This window comes from Cricetulus griseus, chromosome 7 (genome assembly GCF_003668045.3).
Source record: "Cricetulus griseus strain 17A/GY chromosome 7, alternate assembly CriGri-PICRH-1.0, whole genome shotgun sequence".
Lineage (NCBI taxonomy): Eukaryota > Metazoa > Chordata > Mammalia > Rodentia > Cricetidae > Cricetulus > Cricetulus griseus.
The window spans coordinates 118,122,767-118,150,409 of NC_048600.1; the positions used below are offsets into that span (position 1 = coordinate 118,122,767).

Genomic DNA, 27,643 nt, shown 5'->3' on the forward strand with positions numbered 1-27,643 from the left:
GAAGAGGGCACCAGATCTCATTATAGATGGTTGTGAGCCACTATGTGGTTGCTGGGAATTGAACTCAGGATCTGTGGAAAAGCAGACAGCACTCTTAACTTCTGAGCCATCTTTCTAACCTTAGGCCCTCAAATTTTTAACACCTAGAATTTTATAAATAGGAAAACTAACTCTGCAACCACAAATGACCTTGAACTTTAGATTCTCCTGCCTTCACATGCTGAGTGCTAAGGCTAAAGGTGCATATGAACACATTTGTTTTAGGAGTTAAGAATGAAAAACTGGGCTTGAGAGATGACTCAATCTTGTAAGAGCACTTGACTGCTCTTCCAGAGGACCCAGGTTCAATTCCCAGCACCCACATGGCAGCTCACAGCTGTGACTCCAGTACCGGGGGACCCAACACTCATGGCAAAACACCAATGCACATAAAATAAAATTTAAGAAAAAAAGAATTAAAAATCAAGATTGATCAGGTGTGATGGCTCACAGCCCTAATCCCCACAGGTGGAAAACTGAGGCATAAGAATCCCCATAAGATGTAGGCCAGCCTGGACCACAGTGCGAAACTGTGCCTCAGGTGGATTGAGCCTATGGCTCATTGCTAGAGCACGTGTTTAGCATGCACAAGCCCTGGAGCCAGAGGCATGGTATTATGTAACTCTGATCCCAGCACATGGGAGTCTGAGATAGGAGCATTGCCTTAAGTTCAAGGGCAGCCCAGGCTACATAGTTTGTGAAAGCCTATCTCAACACATACACACACACCATGAGATAGTATTGCGTATTAATACACAAAATTTGTGTTACTATAAAATGCATTACAAGTTTTTGGGAACTCCGGAGTCGGAGCAGTTGATAAGGATTTGCTTCTGAGTCATAGGAAGAAGCAACAAGAGGACTGTTTTAGGGTGTTTTTCTTAGAATTTCAGAATGCTTAGTGTGGTAGGTAGTGCACATTGGTAATCCAATCCTAGCACTCAGCTGCTGCAGGAAGATCTCGTTAAGTGCCAGCCTGAGCTATGTGGCAAGACCTTGTCTCAAAAAAAATTTAACCTTGATAAGTAATTGCTTTTAGGCCCTTGAAGTCTTACTGACCTTGAATTTATGCACTTCACCCTCCAGACTGTCTTAGTTAGTGAAGAGACACCATGACCACAGCAAGTTGTAGGGGCTCACTTACAGTTTCAGAGGTTCAGTCAATTATCAACAGAATGGTGGCATGGGGGAAGAGTGGTGCTGCAGGAGTAACTGAGAGTCCCACATCTTGCAGGCAACAGGAAGTCAACTGAGACACTGGGCAACTTTAGTGGTAGAGATCTTGCCTAATGGGTAAGAATCCAGGCTCAATCCCCAGCATAAAAAATAAAATAAAATGGTCTGGGCAAGGTGGTGCATGCCTTTAATCCCAGCACTCAGGAGGCAGAGGCAGTTGGATCTCTGTGAGTTCAAGGCCAGCCTGATCTACAGAGTTCCAGGATAGCCAGGGTTACACAAAGAAACCCTGTCTTGGGGAAAAAAACCTAAATGACTTGTCGAGTTTTCTGGAAGCCAGTTTGAAGCTTGATGTGGTAGTGTAAACCCATAGCCCCAGCACTTGGTGCTGAAGAAGGAAGATAGTGAAGCCATGGCCATCCTGTTGTACACTGAACTGTGCGAACTAATTCTTACAGCTGTCCTCTAACCACAGGCACGTTGTGGTACACAGGTGTGTGTGTGCGCACTTGTAACCATCACACAAACTTGCTTTTTTAAGGATCCTGGCCAATGAGTTGGCTCGGTGGTGCAGGCACTTGCCTGGGTTTAATCCCCAGAATCCACATGGTAGAAGGTAAAGACTCACTCCTGAAAGTTGTCCTCTGGCCTCCAAGTCTCCCACCCCAAAATAAGCGTGTGTGTGTGTGTGTGTGTGTGTGTGTGTGTGTGTGTGTGTGTGTGTAAGAGAGAGAGAGAGAGAGAGAAGCAAACCTGACCAATGACAACATCGGCCTCTGACCTCCACGCATGCACATGGCACACCCACATGAACATGAACATGAACATGAACATACACCACACACAGGGGGAGCCTGACCCCCATGATACACATCGGTTAAGTCCACCCCTTGAGCACTGCCAGTCTCTGCCACCACCCACTGCTGGATGTTCTCTTGACCTGCCTTGCCCTCTCACCCCACACTAAACCATTGTTGGTCATTCCCTACTGTCCCTGCTATCCTGGTTCCCGCACCTACACCTCTCTGTTCCCTTGCTAACATGCCTTGGCTCCATCACCTGCATTTCAAAGTGTGGAGAGAAGAGAGCTTCTTTCATCCTGATTGCTAATTTATTTAAATCTGGAAACCACTGGGTCCCCGGAATGCCGTCTGATTTAACTTCTGAAATGAATGGGTAGCTGTGTGAGCCATTAAAGACCATCTTTTGGCCTCCTAAGCGTTTCAGAGCAGCAAGAACAGTTTTTATTCCCATCCTGGCACTGTCTTGGGTTTTGGGCTTAGAAGAGGAGCCCTTTCCCTTTCTGATCCCTTTTATTCCCTTCCATCTGCTAAATCCTCCGACCTTTCATCTGCAAGGCCAAGTAGAACCCTGGGAAGGACTTTGCACAGTGGTTTAGCCTCAGAATCACTAATGGTGGACAGAGGAGGATGGCATGCTCAGGGTGACCTCAGTGCCTGGCTCAGCCCAAGTCTGAGAGCCATTGTTTGTATTTATTTTTCCAGTGCCTAAGATTGAACCTCAGGGCCTCACACGTGCAGTGCAGGGACGAGCAGACTCTAAGCCAGACCCCCTGCCCTGGCTGAGCTGTGTGAAAAGGTCTAGTGGTGGCTCCAGGTATGAAGCTGCCCAGAAAGCAGAGGGCTAGATGTCTCTAACAGAAATGTTCCTGAAACTGACTTATCTTCCTCTGTCAAACGACAGCCATTTGGCTGAGGAGATAAAGTCAATGTTCTTCGAAAAACTGAAAGGCAGTTTGTTGAGGGGCAGGTACAGTGAGCAGCTGGAACGAGGCCAGTGTTCCTGAAAGACATGCCTGGTCAGGGTGTAACTCGGGTCTTCCCCAGTGTGTGGGTTCTACAGGGCAAAGGTGACTTCATTCATCTCCTGGCTCATTGTGTGGCTCATACTGAGCCTGACCCCTTGCAGTCTTTGGGTGGACTGGGGGAGGGGTGTCTCTTGTCCTCCTTACATGATTGGAAGGGCCCTGGAAATTTAACAGGAAAATAAAGCTTGGTACTAACACATTTGATGTTCATATAATTGACTCCTGTCCTTGGAGACATTAGCAACAGTAGGGGATTCTCTGTGGCTTAAAAGATGAGCGTAGGACAAACAGTTTCTTTCACACTGTTCACAAAGGCCTGTTCTTTGGTTTGTGGCTGCAGCTGCTATTTTCAAAGCCCTGCTGCATCGAGGCGTTGCAGGTTTCTGCGTGTCTTTATTTGGCCTGCAACTTGTGATTTGGAGGCCTTGGTGACAAGTTTTCCAGGTAGAACCACAGCATGGCACCCTACTGCCTCTCTCTGGTGCAATAAGTGAGTATCAAGGCTCACAACTCAGCTGTAGACAATGGAACATGGCTGAGTTAGGGACAAAAAGCCACACTCTGATTACATGTAGTTTTAGACACAGTAGCAGGTATGTTCATTCTGAGATGTTTCCGGATCAGTCATTCCCCACTTTCCTTTCTAAGAATTAGGGTTTCATCATTGAAGTATAAACTGCTTAGCTATCTTTAGTGCACATGCCTTAGATTCCGTGATCAGGAGGCAGAGACAGCACATGCCTGTGAATGTGAAGCCGCTCTGGTCTGCATAATGACTTCCATTCTATCCAGGGCTGCATAATGAGACCTAGACTCAAAAAGAAATTAAAAATAGATATACATATACACACCCACACATATGTATACACGTACACATACTCGAGTGCACACTCATAGTCTCCAGGGCAGGCTCAGCAGGTGAAGGCACTTCTTGCATTGCTACCCAGCCTGTCAACTTGATCACCAAGAGTTCAGTCACCAGAATGACACAGTGGCAGAAGAAACCTCCTAAGAGCTGTCCTCATCTCACATGCATCAAATGCCGGCCTTCAGTAGCACATGCCTTTAATCCCAGCACTCAGAAGACAGAGGCAAGTGGATCTCTTTGAGTTCAAGGCCAACCTGGTTTACAGAGCGAGTTCCAGAACAGCCAAGGCTACACGGGGTATCCTGTCTCCAAAAACAAAAACTAAGTATTTTTTGCCAAGCATGGTAACATATACCTGTAATCCCAGCACTTGGGAGGCAGAGGCAGGCAGATCTCTGGGAATTCAAGAATAACCTGGTCTATATAGTAAATTCCAGGACTGCACAGAGAGACCCTGTCTCAAAAAGTCAGTGTGTGTGTGTGTGTGTGTGTGTGTGTGTGTGTGTGTGTGTGTTAAAATATCCTTAAACCAGGTACAGGCTGGGCAGTGGTGGTGCACACATTTAATCCCAGCACTTGGGAAGCAGAGGTAGGTGAATCTCTGTGAGTTCTTACCTGGTCTACAGAGCAAGTTCCAGGACAGGCAGGGCTGTTACACAAAGAAATCCTCTCAAAGAAACAAACAAAAAGGCTGGGTGCAGTGGTACATGCCTATAATCCCAGTACTTGAGAGGTTTGAGGCAGCAGAGTCTTGTTTAGACATTCACCAGCAGTAACTTGTTAGGAAGGCCCTAGAGAAAGTGTGCAGGCTGGAGAAAGCCCTGATGTACCAGTCATCCGGTCCCCTCACAGCCTTGTTCCCCGGCACTGTCTGTTTATTCTCTGACAGAGGCTGATGCTCAGGCAAGCAAATTCCTTAGGGTAACTCTAAACACCAGCAGAGCAGCAGAGCTCCTGTCCCAAGGTCACTGGGCAGCAAATAGGGCTGAAGGTCATTCCCTCACAGGGCATTTTCCAGCAAAAGCCTGAGGCTCACCGACTCCCCACACTCAAATCCCTCGGCAGGGGAAGCCTACCTCACGTGCAAGCTTATGATCATTGCTTGCTCTTGACGAATGTGTGTGCCTTTAGCATGTTTATTAAAGAGTGTCACCGAGAGCATTGTACGTCACAGATGAATACTAGCTGCCTGCTTCCTGTTGACCTTCACATCCAGAATATGGGTTCTTAGTTCAGCTGGGGACTATTATCCCTGGCAGTTGCACAGTTTGGAAGTCTACTTTACAACGGATTATTGATCTGGGATCTGAGATGAGACAAAGTGGAGGGGACCTCCCTGGGAGGAGACACAGGTGAACTTAGATCAGAAGTTGATGGTTAACACATCAGAGTCCAGGGTATTGGGTGGGGCCAGAGAAGCTTTGTCAAGCTAAGGCTGTTCCAGAATCTCTTATCCAAACAAGCAGAGCCCCTGCTGAACAGTCTACATGTGCTAATACTACATAGCATTTTTGCTAACCTTTTCGAACGCGCGTGCGCGCACGCGCGCACACACACACACACACACACACACACACACACACGAATGTTAGGGATCAGCCCTGGGGTCTTGTGGCACAAGCTAGGCAAATGTTCTACCATTAAACTATATCCCTAATCCTGACTTTAAGACAAAATGTAAGGCTGGAGAGATGGCTCAGCTGCTAAAGGCTAGGCTCACAACCAAAAATATATGACTAAAATGTAGAGCCAATCTTGGTGACACATTTCTTTAATGCCAGCCATCAGGAGGCAAAGACAAGCCAGCCTGGTCTACAGAGTGAGTTCTAGGACAGTCAAGGCTGCATAGAGAGATCCTGTCTCAAAAAAAAACAAAAAACACACACACAAAGAAAAAGACTAAACTGTATAGTGGCACATGCCTTTAATTCCAACACTCAGGAGTCAGAGCTTAAAGGATCTCTGTGAGTTCGAGGCCAGCCTCGTCTGCATAGGAAATTCTGACAGCCAGAGCTACATTGAGAGACTCTTTTCCCCAAAACTAAACAAATAAACATTTAAAAAATCTTTTGGGGGATAGCAGGAGGAGGGAAGGGAGTAGGAACTGGGATTGTTATGTAAAATGAAAAAGATTGTTTTTAAAGTTTAAAAAAAAATCTTTTTAAAGACTAAAATGCCTTTCGGCCATGTGTGATAGTGCCATTTTGTAATCCCAGTACTCAGGAGGCTGAGGCTGGAGAGTTGGAGGGCAGCCTGGGTTATGGTGGTAACCTAGAGAGAGACAGAGAGAGAGAGAGAGAGAGAGAGAGAGAGAGAGAGAGAGAGTAGGTGAAGAGACAGAGCATGCTTTTCATATGTTGGAGGTGTAGTTTAGTGATAGAGCTCCCGACTAGCATGTATAAGGCCCTGCTTTTTGATCTCTTAGGCCACACACCAAAAAAGCTCTTTGTATTTAATGCTTATAATTGGTCTGTGAGTTATGATTACCTCCATTTTGCAGATGACAACACCTGAAATCCAGGAGGGTAAGTAGTTTAATCCTAAAGTAACCAGCTTAAAGAAGGTGACTTGAGGGACTGGAGATGGCTCAGCAGTTCAGAATGCATGTTAACTTCAGCTCCAGGAAATTAAATGCCCTCTTCTGGCCTCTGTGGGGACCCACACACATGTGGTACACACATGTACATGTAAATAGTAAAAAGATTTTTTAAAAAAGGTATTGTGGAGCTGGAGAGATGACTCAGTGGTTAAGAGCACTGGTTGCTCTTCCAAAGGTCCTGAGTTCAATTCCCAGCAACTACATGGTGGCTCACAACCATCTGAAATGAGATCTGGTGCCCTCTTCTGGCATGCAGGCACACATGCAAGCAGAACACTATAACAAAAATAAATCTAAAAAAAAAAAAAGTAGCTTGATATAAATGCTGTCTGACATAATATATGGGTGTTGCCGGGCGGTGGTGGCGCACGCCTTTAATCCCAGCACTCGGGAGGCAGAGGCAGGCGGATCTCTGTGAGTTTGAGACCAGCCTGGTCTACAAGAGCTAGTTCAGGGACAGCCTCCAAAGCCACAGGGAAACCCTGTCTTGTAAAACAAAACAAAACAAAAAAAAAAATATGGGTGTCAACATTCTGGAGACCAGAATGTTGTGTCTGGGGCTAGGAAAGGAGGGGATAGCACTGTTCCCTACCAAACGTCAAACTTCTCTTGTTAGAAAAGTAGACAGCTCCTTGAAGTATAAATAAGACTATCAAAACCTCCAAAAGTCAAATATGGTGGCACACACTTGTCGTCTTAGTGCTTGGAGGCCAAGGATCGCCTTGAGTTCAAAGCCAATATGGGCTACAGAATTGAATTCCAGGTCAGCCAGAGTTCAAACACACACACACACACACACACACACACACACACACACACACGTGGGCTGATGAGGTAGCCTGGCAAGTAATGCCTCTTGTTGTTAAGGCTGATGACCTAAATTCGGTTCCCAGCACCCACATGGCGGAAGTTGTCCTTTGACCTCTCCACACTTGCACAGGTATGTATGTACACATGAACACAATAAATTAATGTCACACAAAAAAAAAGAAGTTGTCTAAATTGTGTTTGTTTTTGCAAGATCCAAACTGTAATGCACTGATGAAAACAGAGCAAGGAAAGCACCCTTGAGCCTGCTAAGTCTCCTCTTTCTTTTTTCTTTCTTTCTTTTTTTTTTTTTTAGACAGGGTTTCTCTGTGGCTTTGGAGCCTATCCTGGAACTCGCTCTTTGTAGACCGGACTGGCCTCAAACTCACAGAGGTCCACCTTCCTCTGCCTCCTGAGTGCTGGGATTAAAGGCGTGCTCCACCAATGCCCGGCTTGAGTCTCCTCTTTATGGGCACTGTGGCTCTGGCCATAATCTGCCAGTAGCAGTGAGGCTGATGCTTAGTTTTATGCTCTGATGTCACTGTCCTGATTTCTGAGTAGTTCTCCCATCACACTGGTCCTTACCCCTTCTCCCTCTTCCCCCTTTCTTAGGCAAGAGCTATTTTCTCTTTTAAATGAATTATTCATATGAATGTATGTGTATGGGGGATGTATGTACACATGGGGGTGGGGGGGTGTGCTCAAGCTGTAGAGGATACAGATATCCTCTACTTACTCCCTGGAGACAGCAACTCTCATGGCTGGAGCTAGACTGGCAGCCATAGGGCCCCAGTGAGCCTCCTGTCTCTCCCCTCACTGTGGTGACATATTATTTATGATTTAATAAAGACTGCCTGAAGGATCCAAATGCAAAGCCAACCGTACTAGTTAGCTATAGAAGCTGGGCAATGCTGGCACACACCTTTAATCCCAGGATTCAAGGAGACAAAGGCAGATGGATCTCTGAGTCCAAGGTCACCCAGGGCTACACAAGATTGAATCAGTCTAAAAGAGAAACAACTCACACAAAGGAGATCTCAGCACTTGGGTTCCCACGCCTTTACTCCCAGCTCTACAGATGTATATACAATAGGAGCAGATATTCAGTCTGGGCCATTTTGGTCTCCAGCCACATTCGGGCAATTAGTCTCCAGCCACATTGAGGGCAGGATTGCTTCAACTTGGGTAGAGGTAAGAGCTACTGGCTTGGCTGCTTTGCTTTGCTGATCTTCAGCTTGAAGCTTGAACCCAAATATCGGTCTTTGGGTCTTTATTTTTCATTTTTCAACCTCAGTGCTGGAGTTGAGGGTCAGCACACTGTCTCCTGGATTGTTCTCTCCTCACATGGGTGCGAGACTCTGAACTCAGGTCCTCTTGCGCAGCAAGTTCCATTACACATGGAGCCATCTCTCCAGCCCCAGCAGCTAGCTTTTCTTAAGGATTTTGTTGTTGTTGTTGCCTTATGTAGCTCAGGCTAGCCTTGAACTTCTGATCTTCCTGAGACTTTCTCTTGAATGTTGAGGGTATAAGCCTACACCACCTCACCACATTAGCACTGTTGCCTTCTTACTGTATTCTCCCTTTCCATCAATCTACTGCCTCATAGTTACCCAGTGACCCAGGAGGTCACCTGACTCCACCCAGTAGGTCACTTCTGCTCTGCTCCTCCTGCCCTGCCTCTACTCCTAGGCACCCATCACCTGGACCTCTCCAAACTGGCCCCTCTGAATCTTTCTGGACCTCTTTCCTGGTCTTCTCCAGGTCCTCAGGGCACTGTGATTACAGCTCTGTCTTCTGTGTGACAGCTGCACTCTGACCTATGACAGGGTCCGTGGATGCTCCTCTCTAGAACATTCTGTGCCTCCTTTGCTCACAGACATATCCCAGTGCCTAGAGTGGCACCTGCTGTGTAGAAAGGACTTGGTAAATACTCATTACTGAGGTGAGTACTTAGAGTGTCACCTAGGAGCCGGGTCCCTAGTCAACTTCTCTGAAACAACCCAGGGAGAAGAGCGGGGGTGTTGATAGCAGCCCAGGGTGTGCCTAGGAGGGGCTCCCAGAGTGTCCCAGAAGCAAGACAGACACACCTGGCCAGTGATTGAGGCCATCAGCTACCAGAGGGAAGAGGTCAGATGGGAGCAAGGTAGAATGTGCAGTCCCACACGAGGGCAAGAGCAAAGAGCAAGGCCCTTCAGAACTCTCAGCATCACCAGAAAGCGTGTAATTCCAAGGTGGGAATTGAGCCTTTAGTTTATCCAATTAGCTCCTAGACATTTTCCCCTACCCAAGGCCTTCTGGCACCTCAAATTCAGTCTGTCTAAAAGCCCATGAGAGCACAACCCTCTCTGAAATCTTGAAGTCACCATTTATTCTCCAAGTGGGCTTTGTCAGGTCACTGAATTCCCACGACTGTTTTCCTCAACTGCAAATCATGTATCAGCAATGGCCCCACAGCCCAAGAGGTCCCATCTTCCAGGGCTGCCTCTCAAACAGTGGTGCTAGTTCCAGCTTCTGGATCAGTGGGAACCCATGGCCCCATCTGTCCTGCTTGCTTCATTTTATGTCTGGGTCTAGCCGTTAGAGCGACTGCCTATCCCTTGGGAACCCAGGCCTGGAGAGAGTAACCAGGCCCAGCGCCCGAGAGTTCCAGCAGGTTCCACTCTGTTTCCTCAGCCTTTCAAAGACTTTCAGGTTTTACTCTCAGGCAGGGTCCGCAAACAGTCAGCACTGGGCCCACGTACATTTTAGACACTTGAGAAATTGTTTGGATTTTCATTTCTCTTTAAAATTCAAAACTGGGGTGGGGGTGTAGCTCAACCAGTAGTTAGTGTGCTTCCCACTTGGGAGACAATTCAATCCCCAGCCCTGAAGGAAAGAAAATGAGAAGAAAGAAATGAATAGTAATGAATACATTAATAAATCTAGACTATTTGGGGAAAAGAGGAGTTTTCATTCTCTTTTGCAGTGAACCCCCCAGGGCACAATGCTAGGGAAGTTCTCTACCACTGAGCTGCACCCAGGCGCCCATCCTATTTGTTTTGATAACAACAAAGTTGTAAGATACAATCTTACTCATTTTGTTAACAAATGGAGAGGCCATGGAAGCAAAGCCTCCCGGGGTCACCTCTTCCCTGCTGGAGAAGATATGTGGGTGAAGCCTTCATTCTCTCTCTGCTCTGCCCAGCTCTCGCCACCTTAGGAGCAAGTGTGTTCTTGTGGGAAGAGCAATCATCTCTAGCGTGGTGGTGCAGGTGGTGGGTTGGTCAAGAGGGTGACTTTGAATGGGGGCATCTACGGTACAGAGGAACAATGTGAAGACATTTTATATTTACTCTTTTGTTTGTTTTTCGAGACAGTGTTGCTCTGTGTAACAATCCTAGAACTTGCTCTGTAAACCACCAGGCTGGCCTCAAACTCACAGAGATACGCCTGCTTTTCCCTCCCAAGTGCTGGGTTTAAAGGCATTCACCACCACTGCCAGGGATTATATTTACTCTTTTTGTTTGTTTGTTTGTTTGTTGAGACAGGATTTCTCTGTATTGCTTTGGAGCCTATCCTGGAACTCACTCTGTAGAGCAGGCTGGCCTCGATCTCACAGAGATCCGCCTGCCTCTGCCTCCAGAGTGCTGGGATTAAAGGCGTGCGCCATCATCGCTTGGCTATATATACTCTTAAGGAAATCAACTTCTATGTCTTGGTACTGGGTGTTTTCTTTTCTTTCTTTTTTTTGTGTGTGTCTATGTATGTATGTGTGTCTATGTGTCTGTATAAATGTTCATATGTATAATCATACACACACACACACACACACACACACACACACACACACACACACGGAGACCAGAGCACAGCTTGCAGAAGTGGGTTTTCTCCTTCCACTGTGTGAGTTCCAGGCATTGAACTCAGCTGTCATGCTTGACAGTAAACGCCTTTACCCTTGTTTTCTGCCCCTGGACCTAGTTTGTTTGTTTTTTTGTTTTGTTTTGTTTTTGAGGCAGAGTCTCTCTGCCAGACAAATCAGAGCTCACTGATTTGTCTAGGGTGATCGGCCAGCAACCTCCAAGGATCCCATCTTAGTGTTAGGATTACAAATATGTACTGCCTTGCCCAGCTTTTTGAGTGACTGCTAGGGTCCCAAACTAAAGCCTCAAGCTTCGATGGCAAGTACTTTACTTACTGAGCCATGTCTCCAGCCCAGTTTTTTGTTTCGTTTTGTTTTGTTTTGTTTTTGTCTTTGTTTTTGTTTTAAACAAGGTCTCACTCTATAACTCAGGCTGGAGCTCACTATGTAGCCTAAGCTGACCTCAAACTTGGGCCACCTACCTGCTTCAGTCCTCCGAGTGCTACCAATACAAATGTGAACTAGCTTTCTTGGTCCTGTACTGCATCTTCCGTCTTCCTGGAGCACAGAGAAGAGTGACTTAGGGAGGCTGTTGCCAGCAGGCAATCCTCAAGCAGATCCATGGAGGTCGGAGACGTGCCCTGTGTGACAGCGCTTGGCCAAAGAAATGTGGCTTTGCAAAGATGCACTTACATGGTGGAGTGGCACCTGTGTCCCATAGAGCAGTACACAGGGCAGTTTTAGAAGCATCGGCAGACACTTAGGGATGTGTTCCAGGAGCTGGACGTGGTGATGAACACTTTTAATCTCAGCACTCCAGAGGGAGAGGCAGGCAGATCTCGAGGCCAGCCTGGTCTACAGAGCCCAGGCTCTTACACAGAAAAACCCTGTCTTGAAAAAAAAAAAAAATGCGCTTTTCACCAAGATGATTCTGCTGAAAGAGAAGAAGGAAGCTCCTGCCCCTCCCAAAGCCAAAGCGAAGGCCTTGAAAGCCAAGAAGGCAGTGCTGAAAGGCGTCCACAGCCACAAAAAGAAGATCAGCAAGTCACCCACCTTCCAGCGGCCCAAGACCCTGCAGCTCCGGAGGCAGCCCAAACACCGGAGAAAGAACGCGCCCAGGAGAAACAAGCTTGACCACTATGCCATCATCAAACTCCCCCTGACCACTGAGTCAGCCATGAAGAAGATAGAAGACCACAACACACTTGTGTTCCTTGTGGACGTCAAGGCCAACAAGCACCAGATCAAACAGGCTGTGAAGAAGCTCTATGACATTGATGTGGCCAAAGTCAACACCCTCATAAGGCCTGACGGAGAGAAGAAGGCATGTGTTCGCTTGGCTCCTGATTATGATGCTCTGGATGTTGCCAACAAAATTGGGATCATCTAAACTGAGTCCAGCTGGCTAACTCCAAATATACACTTTTTCACCATAAAAAAAAAAAAATGCATTCCAGGGGCTGGGGAGAATTCTGGCCTAGCAATGAGGAAGCCCTGGGTTTGACCTCTGGCCTGGTGGAGCACACCTGGAATCCCAGCACTGGAGAAGTGGAGGCAGGAGGAGCAGAAAGTCAAAGGCATCTTTGGCTACATAGTGTTTGAGGGCAGCCTGGACTACTTGAGACTCTGTCTCAAAAAAGAGGAAAAAAAAAGAAAGGACAACAAACCTATTTGGAAGGAGAATGAAAGGGAGTGAAGGACAGTGGTGGGGGCAGGGGTGAAGGACAGAGGTGGGGGCAGGGGTGAAGGAGAGTGATGAGGCAGGGATGAAGGAGAGTGATGGGGGCAGGGGTGAAGGACAGAGGTGGGGGCAGGGGTGAAGGAGAGTGATGAGGGCAGGGGTGAAGGAGAGTGATGGGGCAGGGGTGAAGGAGAGTGATGGGGCAGGGGTGAAGGAGAGTGATGAGGGCAGGGGTGAAGGAGAGTGGGCAGGGAGCAGCCAGCAGGACAGGATGGACCGTGCTGAAGAACTGGAAAGGCAGACACATCTAACCAGTACAACAGGTAGGATCGGTGCTGGCTACCGGGTGAGAAAGACCGAGAATAACCTCAAGGTTTTAGCTTTAGCCATCAGGGCAAGTAATGCCCAATTATGGCTTCACCCAGAGGACAGAGAGACCTGAGGGCTCCAAGGAAGAATGTTCAGATTCCAGCCACCATCAAACAGCATGCGGACACCTTTGTGATCTGAGACACAGCCTGGAAATGAGAGCCAGACACGGGAGGGTTACAGTGAGGGAGTCACCAGCATGGTGGCCAATCACAAATCCACTGTTTAAACCATGAAGGACAAGAGCTGAGTCTGGGGGCTGTCCAGAGAAAGGACACTAAGGCCAGGTCAACTGTGGTTTTGATCTGGTTGTAAAACTGAGGGGAAGAAATATGTCTTCACTCAGCCCCTCCCCCTCTCATCCCTTCTCTTTCTTGCTGTGGGTAGCACATAGGGCCTTACTTATGTCTGACAACTCCTCTACCACTGAGTGAGTCTCCTAGCCCCTATTTTCTGTGTTTTATAGTAATGATATATTGCCATTTTAAAATACATCCATCCTATATTGAAACAATAAAATAGTTCCCAATAGATTAAGCACTGCTAAAAAGCCAAGCATGGTGAAGACTGGAGTCCACAGCCAGCACAGCTCCCCTCCCCAGGCTCCAGCCCCTAAAGGACAAGGGCATTTCTGGTGTTCTTGTTTCTGCCTGGGGCTTGTTTTCTGGCTAATCAAACCCTTTCCTGGGACACTAAAAAATGGGAGGAACCCAGTTCCAGGTGTCTGCTTCCGTACAGTGTGAGCCGGGAAGCTGATGGCTGCCAAGAAGCTGAAGAGAAGGCAGCAGGTTGCAAAACTGCAGGTTGAGGTAGAAGCTTGGGCTCGAACAGCCCCTAGGTGGAGATTCTCCATTCAAGGATAACGGCAGCCCTGCATGAGCCGGCCACAACAGCTGAGCTAAGTGGAGAGGAAGGGCGAGGCTAGACCACCAGGTCCACTGAGAACTGGAACACTCATTACTATGAGAAACTTAAAGGCTTTGAGGGGCCTGATTACACTTGATGATTAGCTGTGCTGGGGGCTGCAGAGTGAGGAGCAGTGTGGAGGACACTGGATTATCCAAAAATTGGACAGGGATGGTGGGGCTCTGGCTGAGGGGCAGGTGCTGCAGTTCCTAGGACGGAAAGGAAGGCGTTGCTTCTGTTTGGACACGATGAGGGCCAGGTGCATCTCCAAATGGAAATGTTCTAAAGCCTGGAGGCAGGAGGCAGGACAGTACTGAAGGTTTCAGCATGCTGGAAGTGTGGCTGTCCTCAGAGTGCCATTGGTGGCGTTTAAAGCCACAGGCTAAGCTGGCTGCACCTGGGAGGAAGTGAGAATGTGTATCCACCCAAAAGCCCCGTGGAAACTGTCCTTGTTAACACCCTCCAGCTCACTACCCTGCCCCATATTCCTCCCAACGTCACCAAAGATTGGTCGGTGGACCAGTCAGAACAATCTGAAAGGGGGTGGATCTGGAAGTCAAATTGAGATGGCTGAAGAATAGTCAGCTTGTCCCTGGAGCCCAGCCCTGAGCTGAAATCTGGAGTAAAAAATAGTCATGAGGCTGGAGGTGCAGCTCAGTGGTGCTATATGCCTCCTTTGCATGCTTGAGGCCCTGGGTTCACGCCCAGCAGAAAAGAGGGAGCGAGAGGCTGTGTATTAGATAATAGCAGACAATCCTGTATGTTAGATGCTTTGTGGTTTAATTCCTTGCATGTGATAATGTCCTGCCATAAGAGGCCCTCAGGAGACACACTTTTCTGCATCTCAGGCACAGACAGGAAGACTGAAGAAATGTTCTGGCTTTACTTGGTTTTCTCACCAACTGTAGAGGTCACTCTCACTAGCTCTGCTGTAGACAACACCTCTGGCATGTGGGTCACGATGGCCATGAAACTTAGAGATAGCTCACATTATTTGAGAAAACCACCCCTTCCCCTGGTTCCAAGTGGCAGCTGGATGCCCCTTTCATCAGAAAACCCTCACGGCCCCCTCACAGGGCACAATGATATCGCCGGTCCTGAATGCTGGTCCTAGAACCATGAGGTATGCACATGCGCAGCGTGGACCCCTGCCTCCTTTCCTTACCCTTGAATCGTCCTCCTTCTGTTAGACTACCCTGCTTCTCTCTACAGAAGGACCTTAAACCCTGTGCTCAGAGAGAAGGAGTTAGCACTCGGGACTCCAGCTTCTCACCCTTGGCCGGAATAAACTCACTGTTTCAGGGATTGGCCTGGTGAGCCACACGGGCTGCTTCAGTAGCCACACTTAAGGATAAAAGAGCAGCATCCCTGGAACTTCTCAGTAGCTCCACAATGCTAAACAAGTACACGAGCCGAGTGTTGGTTGCGCACGCCTTTAATCGCAGCACTCAGGAGACAGAGGCAGGCGGATCTCTGTGAGTTCGAGACCAGCCTGGTTTACAAGAGAGAGTTCCAGGACAGACTTCAAAGCCACAGAGAAACCCTGTCTCGAAACCCACCCTCCCCCCAAAAAGAAACCAAGTACATGTGTGTATGCATTTACATACTCATATATGAAGGCATACTACATACACTTAATAGAGACAGGGAGAGAGTGCAAAGGTGGCAAAATTCTAATTAGAAAAAAAAAACCTAGACAGAGACTAATAATGCTTTTTCAATTTTCTATAGGCTTAATTTTTTTCCTAGGAAAAAAAAATGAGAATTGAAAAAAGAAATAAAGAGTTGAATGTGCTTGGACTTCAGAATGAGACCCAGTCTCAACACCAACAAAAAAATGCAGTGGTGGTGCACTCCTTTAATCCCAGCACTCATGAGGCAGAGAGGCAGGCAGATCTCGGTGAGTTCGAGGCCAGCCTTGTCTATAGATCAAGTTCCAGGACAGCTAGGGCCACACAGACAAATCCTGTTTCAAAAAAAAAAAAAAAAAAAAATAGCTGGGTGTTATTGCACACCCTTTTAGTCCTGTGAGTTCAAGGTCAGCCTGGTCTACATAGTGAGTTCCAGGCCAGTTACATAGTGAGACCCTGTCTCAAAATAAAACAGTCAATGCACAAGGACACTTGAAAAGGTAGGCTGCATTGAGCTTCAGGAAACACCCAGAGAACAGAGCCAAACGGTGGCCCAGAGCCGCCCCCCCCCTCCAAGGCTTTGGAAAACCTGCCAGGTGTCAAGGTGTGGGTGAGCATGGGATAGACAGGATCCTCCTGGCTTTTCCTGGTGACCGCCTCACACAAACGCTCACCAGTGTGATTTACACTGACTAGACCTCCCTGTGCTAGCAAATCTAACATGAAGTATACTCAGGAACTTAAAAACATCAGTTATTGAAGACAACAGCCGCCAGGGCAGCAGTGGCATCTGTTGGCAAGCCAATAGCAGATACCCTAAGGTTAAGTCCCATGATCCTTTTCTCAGGGAGAACCTCTCTCTGGCTTCACTACTGATGCTCTTTTTAGAGCCACTGCTAGCTGTCTTATAGATGGAGAAACAGCACTGCCAGTGACGGGTCTCAGCACCTCGGGCAGAGATTGTGTGAGTCATCCTGTGGCTCCCCGTGACTGGCAGAGTGCCAGGGGGAAGGGACAGGGAGGGAGAAGGGGTTGGGCCAGCCCTGTGGTGGCTGAGTGCTGGCTCGCTGACCGATGTACACAGATGGTCTCACTTAAGTTGATGAAACCTCTGGTGGTTGGGATTATTAACCCCTAGAGGAAACCAAGGGCTAGGAGGTTAAATAGTGTGCCAAAGGTCACACAGCAGAAACAAGCTGGACCGTCTTTGAACAAAAGCGTGTGCCCTTGACTGCCTGTCTGTATACTGTTTTCTCATAGAGCATGAGTGGGCTTTGGAAATTCTTGCAGCCACTTTACGTAAAAGTGGTTAGCACCCTGTTGAACACAGATAATAGTGTGGGGATGGCTGTCAATGCTGGTGACTGAATGAATGAATGAAGTGGAAACTTGACTTCTTGGCTTTACTTCAGAAGAACGATTCCCCCCACACACAGTCTTTGAATGCTTGATCTAATTAAAGCAAAAAGGCATCGGAGAGCCACTGGGTGGTTCCTTTATTAACTGGCAAGTGCCATCTGTAGGCTGTTTATGTGCCAAGGTCAGAGATCGGTCCTTAGCTGCTGTCCTGTCATTCCTGTGGCAGAGTGAAGAACATGGAGTGTGTGAGTGTGAAACTGACTGACAGGCAGGGCTGTGCCCTGGTGGGGCCAGGGAAGATCAGAGCTCCCAGCTACTGACTGCAGCCTGTTCCTTGCTGGTCAGGCAGATTCTCAGTGTTCCAGGCTGCCAGGTCACAGCTTTTGCACTGAAATTGAGATGAGTGGCAGATGCTGGCTTGCCCTAGGCAGTTAGTTCTCATGGAGGCCATCAAGATGTAGATGGCAGTGTGTACCTACCTGGGAGATAAACTGCTGGGGTCACAAGGATGATTTTGTCAGAGTGAGCCTCATCCACTCTACCCCCGACTTCTAAGTCCAGTGAATTGCCTAAATGTGGAAAACTGGGCTGTGTCGTTTGGGGCAAAGGGACTGCATCCTTGTGGAAACAACAAAAACAAACAAAAAACGGTAGAGGGCTTTGGAGTTGTTGTCTGTTAGTCTAGAAAGAGTGAGGCATAAGAGTTAAGGAGAGATGGTTTTGAATGCTCACAAAGCAGTTCCTGCAGTGCCTGCTCAGGCGGACTCAGGAAGGTAAGTGTTGTCTCTCCTGAGCCCATGTGTCCATCACATGCCTGGTTCATTTTATGGGGTCCTCAGGATAAAACAAAACAAAACCAAACCCCACAAAACCCAGGAGTTTGCCTGGGACGATGAGGCAAAAAATATCAAGACTAGTTTTGGCTACATAGCAAGGTAGAGGCCAGTTTGGGCCACATGAGACCTTGGAAACAAATAAACAAACTACCTCCATGACATTGGCAGTTAGTTCCATGGGAGGGAGGAAGACCCAGGAATTGTATTTCAAATCCTTGGGATTCGAAAGGACTCAAACGTTATTCTTTTCCATCAGGACCAAACCTGATTTGGCCTGATCTAAGACAGGTCTCAGAGGTCATTTCCAGTGCTTTCTTTGTCCTTGTAACTCAGAAATTATGTTTCCCTAGGAGACAGTTCTCTGGATTTAAACCCCTCAACCAGTCAGGGATGGTGGCTCCTCTGTTTAACCCAGCACTGTGGAGGCTGAAGCAGGGGATCACAAATTTGAGGTCAACTTGGGCTACATAATGAGACCCTGTCTCAAAAAGCCCAAAATTGCCAGGCATTGGTGGTGCACAGCTTTAATCCCAGCGCTAAAGAGGCAGGTGGATCTCTGTGAGTTCAAGGCCAGCCTGGTCTACAGAGTGAGTTCTAGGACAGGCAGGATTGTTTCACAGATAAACCCTGTCTCGGGAGAAAAAAAAAAAGCCCCAAAATAAAACAAAAATCAAATCATTTCAAAAACAAATATAACAAAATTAAAACAAAACAAACCCCAACCTACCCTCGTTGTATTTTATTGGAAAAAGTCCAGGTTCAAGGTCTACTTGGAGCAGGGACTGTCTCCTCTCCAGGTACGTTTCTGGACAGGAAGGGAGCAAAGTCCCCTTTCTCCTAACTGGTGGCCAGGTTGGGCTCAGGTTACACAGAGCTCCAGAGAGAACCAGCCACTGCAGCATCTAGTGGGATCCAGTCTAAGCTCTATCCCCATGAACTTGAGTGATTTCATCTTAAAGAGTGCCCATGACCCTCCCCCAGAATAAGTGATGAATAACCACCCTCAGGACCCCAGGCTATAGAGGTGATGGAGGAAGGATCCTGGATGCCCACATGCCAACCAGCCACTGGAATAACATAACATGATGAATGATGTGTTCACTGTGGTGGGGAAGGACAGTCTGTCTGCAGAGAGAGGGAGCAGGGAAAGTGGCTAGTAGATTGGTGTCTGGGATGGGGGTGGAACTCAGTGATGGCCACTTGGAGGTAACATGCTGGTCAAGCATCCATACAGCTCTGGGATCAATCCCCCACACAAGAACAAAAGCTGCTGAGTGGTGGTGGCACATACCTTTGATCCCAGCACTAGAGAGGCAAAGGCAGGCAGAGCTCTCTGAGGCCAGCCTGATCTACAGAGTGAGTTTCAGAACAGCCAGGGCTACACAGAGAAACTCTGTGTCAAAAGAAAAAGAAAGAAAAGAAGGAAGGAAGGGAGGAAGGAAGAGCTGGGCATTGGTAGCTCATGCCTTTAATCCCAGCACTTGGGAGGCAGAGGCAGGTGGATGTCTGTGAGTTCAAGGCCAGCCTGGTCTACAGAGTGAGTTCCAGGACAGCCAAGGCTACACAGAGAAACCCTGTCTCAAAAAACAAAAATCAAAAAACAAACAAACAAAAAAACAGAAAGAAAAACTAAAATAAAAACAAAAACTCCAGACTGACTCTGTAGACTAGTTGCCTCAGTCTCGACAGGGAAAATAATAATGCAGATATGAGTTTCTACCCCAGCCTGCTGAATCAGAGACTCTGGGGTGCTTGGCTTGAGACACTTGTGCTTGGCTTTATGGTGTGTGTGTGTGTGTGTGTGTGTGTGTGTGTGTGTGTGTGTGTGTGTGTGTGTTCCAGTGTGTTGTGTACATGGGAAGAGTCTTCACCTATGTGTGCCCAAGTGGCGTCCACAGGTTGATGTCAGATGTCTTCTGTCACCATTTTGGTTTTGGAAATGGCCTCTCACTGAACCTGGAACTCACTGTTGTGATAGGATCTGCTGACCAGTGATTCCCCAGGATCCAACTGTCTCTGTCGACCCAGCACTGGGTATAGGCGCATGTTGCCATACCCAGCTTTTCCATAGATGCTGGTGATCTGAATTCAGATCTTTGTGATTTCACAGCAAACACAGTACCCTCTGGCTCATCTCCTTAGCCCTAAGGCTGCCCTTTCACGGCAGTTGAACTCAGAGCCTTACAGATCCTAGGCAAGTACTCTAGCTACACCCCAGTGCTCCTAGCTGAAGTTTCTTTAATAAGGAAGCTACTGACTCTGCAAGTGTATTCAGACTTGGGAGAGCTGTGGCTGACTGAGGCACTTGATGGCTAATCTCCATTGTCAACTTGACTGAATTTAGGTCACCATGGAAACATATCTCTGGGTGTGTCTGTGTTTCCAGAAAGGTTTAGATGAAGAGAGAAAACTCACCCTGTATGTGGTAGCCAGCACCATCCCCACAAGTTGGGGTCCTAGACCAATTAAAAAAGGGAAAGTGGCCGAGTGATGGTGGTTCAGGCCTTTAATCCCAGCACTAGGGAGGCAGAGGTTGATGGATCTCTGAGTTCGAGGCTAGGCTGGCCTACAGCATGTTACATCCTAGGACAACCAGGACTGTTACACAGAGAAACAATGTCTCCAAGAAAGAAAAAAAAAAAAAAAAAGGAAAAGTGGGTGGAACACCAGTGTTCATCCATCTCAATGTGGACACAATGTGACCAGTTGACATGCCTTCCCATTTCTTGAAGGATGGTATGCTGTCAAACTGTATGCCAATATAAACTCTCCCCTCCTAAAACTGCTCCTCTTAGGTATTTTAACCATGGCAACAAGAAAACTAATGGAGACTTAAGACATCTTTCTTAGTTGTGTGAGAACCAAAGTTACATTTTAAGTTTTTTGTTATAGTTTTGTTCTTTTTGGTTTTTCTTATTCTCTTCCAGTGGGATTCACAGTAGTGGTCCTTGGACCAGAAAGAACCATAGTATTATGGAGAATGTTATGGTGGCCACCAGTAGTCAATCCAGCTTCAATTTACTTGTGGGTCTCTGGAGTCCCTGTACCATCCTTTCTCTTTGTCTGAGGGAGGCTTTGCCTTGAAAAATAAGCATTTAATATCTTTATTTTTTTTCAAGATAGGATTTCTCTATGTAGCCCTGGCTGTTGTGGAACTCCCTCTGTAGACTAGGCTGTCCTCGGACTCCCTGAGATCTACCTCCCTCTGCCTCCTGAGTGCTTGTATTAAAGGCATTGGCTACCACCACCTGGCAGCATTTAATATCTTAAAAACAACAATAACAAATTCAAGTCTAGTCAGTGTGTCAGTTTGACCCCTAGATTAGGCTTGATAGGTGAGGAAGTTGGGACCAGGAAACAAATTTAGTTCTTTGAATGAAGACTGAAGGTGAATGAAAGTTAACCAGAACCTAAGACTCCTCCACAGTCGTGTGGTGTCCCGTGCCTACCCCCCCCCCCCCGCCCCCAACAAGTCCCTGCAAAGCACCACCCCCTAAGCCCCTGCAAAGCCTGAAAGTGAAAGCAAAACTTGAATGACTGATTAGGCAAGTGAGGTCAGCTCACTAGAAAAAGATAACAAAAGAGACCATCTGAAAGCATGTTACCTAAGATAACAAAAGGGGACATCTGAAAGACTGCCACCTAAGTTTCTAAGGAAAGGCAAACCTGTACATTGTAGTTTCCGAAGGTTACCTGAACACTGAGGTCAAAAATTTGAAACCAGCCAGGTCTACATAGTGAGTTCCAGATTAGCCAGGGCTACACAGGGAGATCCCGTTTCCCAGAAAGAGAACAAAGAAGCCAGGTTCATAGAAAATAAATGGAGTGGTAGCATAGGCCTTTGTCTCCTAGAATTTAGGAGGCAGAGGCAACTGAATCTCTATGACGTAAGGCCAGCCTTTTCTACATGGAAAGATCCAGGCCAGACAAGGCTACATAGTGAGACCCTGTCTCTAAAAACAAAGCAACCCACCCCCTTCACACACCAAAACCCTCAAAAAACCAAAAAGCAACCCCAGAAACTGGACGGTGGGGGCGGGCACACCTTTAATCCCAGCACTCAGGAAGCTGAGGCAGGTGGATCTCAGAGTTCCAGGCCACCTGTCGTCTGTGGGCACCCACAGGTGGTGCATACACATAAATAAAAAGAAATCTTATAAGAAACAAAAGAAAGCCTACTGGTGGTGCACACACCTTTGATTCCAGCACTCAGAAGGCAGAGGCAGGAGGATCTCTGTGTGTTCGAGGCCAACCTGGTCTACAGAGCAAATTCCAGGACAGCCAGGGCTGTTACACAGGGAACTTGGCTACATAGTATGTTCCAAGTTAGTCTGTGCTATGAAGTAAGAGATGCTGTCTCAGCAAACCAAGTAACAAAAGAGAAAAACAAACAAAACCCTCCGGTATAGGGCTGGAGGGATGGCTCAGTGAAGAGGACTTCCTGTTCTTGCAGAGGACCAAATCTCACTTCCCAGCACTTACATGGCAGCTCACAACCACCTGTAACTTAAGTAGTAGGGGGTCTGTCCTTCTGAAGCTCTCAACCGCACATGGTGCACATAAACTTATGCAATCAAACACAAGCCTTTAAAAAATTAATAACTCCTGGTAGTGGTGGTGCATGCCTTTTATCCCAGCACTCACAGGCAGATAGATCTCTGAGTTCAAGACCAGCCCTGTCTACAGAGCAAGTTCCTGGAAGCCAAGGCTGCACAGAGAAACCCTGTCTCAAAAAAACAAAAAAGACAAAACAAAACAAGAAAAGCTAAATAACGACAACAAAAAACTACAGAAAAATAACACAACAACAACAAAATTAACAACAAACTCAAGTACACACATGGGGGGAGGGTGGACTAGCAGAAGAGGAGTGGGAACTCACAGGAGCCTGGGCCTATTGTTTGACAAGCTCGGAGACACCTGGTCTGAAATGAGCTGGAATCCGATTCAGGTCACAGGCTGGCTGTGACCTAAAATCTGAAAGACCTAAAATCTTAAAGATCACCGTCTTTGAAAAGATGAGACAGAATGGGGTGGGAGTGGGGGGGTTGGAATTCTCAGTGCACAGAATAGGCTGAGAGCCATCAGAGCTGGGAATAAAACACCTTAGAGCTAGTGATGCTGGCAGAGAATTCACTCCCAGAGACTTGGGATGGAGTTTCACATGGTGCACTGCTGCTTTCTCTATGGTGGGGGGTAGGCCTGCCTCCAGACTGTAAGGGTGAAGTGATCCAAAGACCATGCTCTCATTCCATAATGTTCCATAATGGTCAGCTAAGTGCTTTTTGTCCCAATCTCTTCTCTGTGGGATAAGGCAATAAATGTGGACTCTCCAGCTGGAAACTGAACATAGTGCACGGTTCCTTGCTACCTCAAAGCTGTAAGAAAACTGCTCTGCCAGGGTGTTCTGCCATGGTGGAGGGCTTGGCTTGGCCTGCTTGCATCCAGACAACTTCTGGTCCTCATCGTACCCCACATTATCACAGAAAAGTTGCCCTGGCCTCCTCACTGCTGCTGCTGGGGCCCAGAACTCTGTACAAGTGCCCCGGTTTCTAGTCTCCCACAGCACTTACTACACCTGACACTTAATTAGGTGCTTATTGCCCCTAGGGGATCTTCTCATTCCGTCATGGAAAAGTGGGTATTTGCCAGCACTGTACCTTTGTCCGGAGCACACAAAAGGTAGGGCGGGCATGCTCCCTCCAGTGTACCTAGTGCACAGCTGAGTCAGCTAGGTGTTTGGTAGCCATGCAAAGGCTACCAGGTCGCCAGCAGATCCACCTCCACACCTATCCCGGCTGCCACTTCGGGGACTTGATCTGAGGAAAGCATTTTGAGGTTACTGTCATGGGTTACACCCCAGGCATTTGCATTTCCTCAGAATCACTCACTAAAACTCCCCTGGCACTCTGCTGTTTTCGGACAGCAGTAGGTGGCAGCTGTGGTGGAACAGGCCTGGCAGAAATGAAGATATTCTAAAGAGACATTTTTGTCTCTCAGTCTACCAGACAACTGAAACAATGGTTCCCAAAGAAACAGGAATTTCCCCAGGCATCCCATGCTGGGAGAAGCAAAAAGGTACCAGTCAGAGGTAGGGTGGGGCTAGGGGGATATAGTCAGAAGTGGGGTGGGAGTGGGGGAGATATAAGGAACACTTGTCTTTCAAGGAGAGACTTCACACAGTTCCAGAGACTTGCCAGACCACCTCATAGGGTGGGACTAAAGCTCAGAAAAGGGTGAACACTGGTGAGCGGGACCACACCTTGACCAGATCTAGCTTTCTATTTAAACTTTAACCTCACTTCAGGACCCCTGAAATGGACTTGGGGCTCTCTGGAGCCTTTGTCTCTCTTCCTAGTATGGCCACACTGAATAATCTCTTTCTGCTTCCTCTTTTAGTTTGGCTCTTCTTAATGGATTATTGAGGATGGCTGGCTGGACCTGACTTGGAGCTCAGGTTGTGGCCTCTATCACCTGAGCAAGGAGATGCAGAAAAGGGACTGACTGACTCAGAACCTGCATCCCAGGAGTGCTCAAAGGGACATAGTTGTCACTGATGTCATTGAGGAGCTTCAGGGAGAGACAGTGACCTTTTTGTTTTTGGAGATAGGGTCTCACTATGTAGCCCTGGCTAGTCTGGAACTCCCTGTGTAGACCAAGCTAGCCTCAAATTCTCAGAGATCCTCCTGCCTCTGCCTTCTGAGTGCTAGGATCAAAGTCTTCTTTCTCAGTGAACTGGTGTGAAAAGAAATGTGTGGCTGTGTTATAAAAGCATCAAGCTTGAGCTTGGATCATTTTTATATACTTTTCTTTTCTGGGGGTGGGGTGGGGTTTTGAGACAGGGTTTCTCTGTGGCTTTGAAGGCTGTCCTGGAACTAGCTCTTGTAGACCAGGCTGGTCTCGAACTCACAGAGATCCGCCTGCCTCTCTGCCTCTCGAGTGCTGGGATTAAAGGCGTGCACCACCACTGCCTGGTCATTTTTATTTACTTTTCATATGTCATAAAACCCAAACCATTTAAAAATGTAAGCCAGGAGTGGGCCTGTTGTCCCAGTTGCATGGGAGGCTACAGGATCACCTGAGCCCAGGAATTCTGCATCAGTCTAGGCAACATAGTGCAACTCTATAAAAACATAAAAATCATTCTTTGCTTGAAATTCATACAAAGACAGGTAGGGCAAATGGAACCTGGAGGCTATAGTTTCTGACCCTTGGTCCACATCCCAGCCGTCACCATCACCTTATCATGAGGCAAGCTTGTTTCTGCATAATGTCTGGTCCTCCCCACCAAGGGACTAGTTTAGATATGATTATGATTTCATGTCTATCTTAATGTGCACACCCAAGTGTTCCTACAGATTCAGTTTGGTATTAGTGGAGACCCCCACAACTGTGTAGTTTATAACAGGCACCCTGCTCTGTAGATAGGATTCACAGTAGAGTGCAAATGCCAGCTGTTGTTGATTTTAAAAATGGGGAGAGGTTAAAGGAGGACATTAGGGAAGGGAGGCTACTCTTCAGAGAACAGGAAGGCTGTCTGGCATCAGTGGGCAGTGGGGAAGAGCTTGTGACTTGATAAGTAAAATAGTTCTGTCAAGATAAGTAAAAAAGTAAAAAACAAAAAACAAAAAACAACTAAAACAAGTTGCTTAGGGTGTAGGGGCTTAAGTTCAATGGTAGAATACTTGCCTAGCAAAGGCAAGGCCTTGGGTTTTGGTTCTGAGCATGGGGATGGGAAGTATGTGTTCAACTTGCTTAAGCAAGTCTTCTAAACCACACTAAGCAGTAGAGATAGGGAAAACCCAGAGACCAGAGATGATGGGCTATGAATCTCAGGGAGGCTGAGGTCTGGGGTTTTAATATATAGTATACTTTCCTGAAAGCAGGTTTCCATTTTGTTAGAAACGGGAAGAGAGGAAATAAAATGTATGGCATGAAGCTGGGCATGGTGGCAGATGCCTTTAGTCCTAGCACTAGGAAGGCAGAGGCAGATGGATCTCTGTGAGTTCGAGGCCAGTCTGGTCTACAAAGCAAGTTCCAGAACAGCTAGAGCTGTTACATAGAGAAACCCTGTCTCGAAAAACCAAAATCAATCATAAACAAAATTGACAGCATGTCTACTCTGTCATCCGTAGTTACTTGATAGTTCCTGATATTGTATTAACTTAGCATTGCTCATGCAATTACGGTCACAGTTTTCAGAGGAGGAGACTGAGATGAGACTGGAATGGTGTCCTATCGTACCACAAATGCTGCCTCTTCTACACCGGCCTACTGAAAACACTTCTGCACCTAGGCTGGGAGTGTAGGCTCTGGGTTCAACACCCAGCAACACAAAGTCCAAGCCTCCTAAATTCACGTGGAGGAGATGAACATAAATGAAGAGATTTTAGTTTTTAGTGTTTGGGTATATATTGTACTTCAAAAGGTCTCTTGTATTTAAGGCTTGGTTCAACTTTGGTGGCACTGTTGGGGGGTGGGTAATTGATGTCATCAAGCATTAGTCCATGTATTAGTTCATAAGCAAAGGGGATATGAGGGCCTTGGGTGGAAGGAATAGCTCACTGAGGGCAGACCTCTGGAGCATATCTTGTCTCAGTCTACTTCTGTTACTCCTTGTTCCTGAACAGGATGAGCTCTTCTGCTCCATCATGCCCTTCTGACAGGAAACAGTGGCGCCTAGGACCATGGCCTGAAATCTCTGAAATGAAGGCCAAATAAACCCTAGCTTGTGTAAGCTTTCTCAGGTACTTGTTACGGTGACCAGAGGTCTGGACAGCCACCCTCCAAAATGTAATGCTTACAATGACATGCAATCCCTTTTCTGCTGCAAATACTACCACTAAATGGCTCAGTCCATTGGCAGCCTGTTTTTCCAAATCAAACTGCACTGCCAAACCAACCTATCAACAAGTGCCTACATTCCAGGCAGAAACGTGAAGTTATGCTGGGGACCATTCACTCAGGGAGTACTGTCAGGTACATAAACTATCTCACTTAGTCCTCCAACGTTTCCTGGGAGGTGGTAATACTATTTCACAGATAAAACAGCCGAGGTTTGGAGCTTAAGGCCACACACCCTTTAGGGGGCTGGGCCAGGATCAGAATCAAGGGGTTTTGAGAGGGTAGGGTCTGTGTTCCAGGGTTACCACACCACAGTCTCTCAGAGGACAGAGGCCGCAGCAGTACAAGTGCACAGGTACAGGGCACCATCAGCCCACTCTGCTTGATGCTCTCACTCTATCTCAGGATGACCCTAATAACCCTCAGCCTCTCGGATGTTAAAGGTGTAAACCACCATGTCTGAGCTGGAAAGTGGTACTACCAGTGATAGTAAGGCCAGTGAGATCTTTTTTTTTTTTAAGTGTATGTGTGCTCGTGCAAGTGCATGCACACAAGTGTGCCTGCTCACTTGCCATAGCACTTAAGGGAGGTCAGAGGATAACCTGCTGGTTCCCCCCTCTACCACATGGGTCTCAGGAATCAAACAGGTTGTTAGGCTTGGTGGTGGCAAGTGCCTTTACCCATCAAACCACCTCTTATCCTTTTGGTTATGAGCCTAGCCTTTAACAGCTAAGCCATCTCTCTGGCCCTGGTATTACACCTTTTTGATGAAGAATGGTGACCATTATGGAACATTCAAGAACATGTTCACCAGTGATGGGTGTGGCAACTGTCACATGTAATCCCAGCACATGGTAGG

General features: G+C 47.3%; 1 protein-coding gene across 1 annotated transcript; it reads left to right on the top strand.

Annotated features, from left to right (window-relative positions):
* The first annotated feature begins 12,083 nt into the window (after nt 1-12,083).
* On the top strand, nt 12,084-12,565 carry LOC100752312 (60S ribosomal protein L23a). The gene has a single exon (XM_027427749.2). The coding sequence runs from the start codon at nt 12,084-12,086 to the stop codon at nt 12,546-12,548; it is 465 nt and encodes a 154-aa protein (XP_027283550.1). The 3' UTR covers nt 12,549-12,565.
* Nucleotides 12,566-27,643: the final 15,078 nt, after the last annotated feature.

Bases quoted from the DNA above. Each gene is read 5' to 3' on its own strand.
- LOC100752312 (XM_027427749.2), top strand. From the start codon at position 12,084: ATGATTCTGCTGAAAGAGAAGAAGGAAGCTCCTGCCCCTCCCAAAGCC.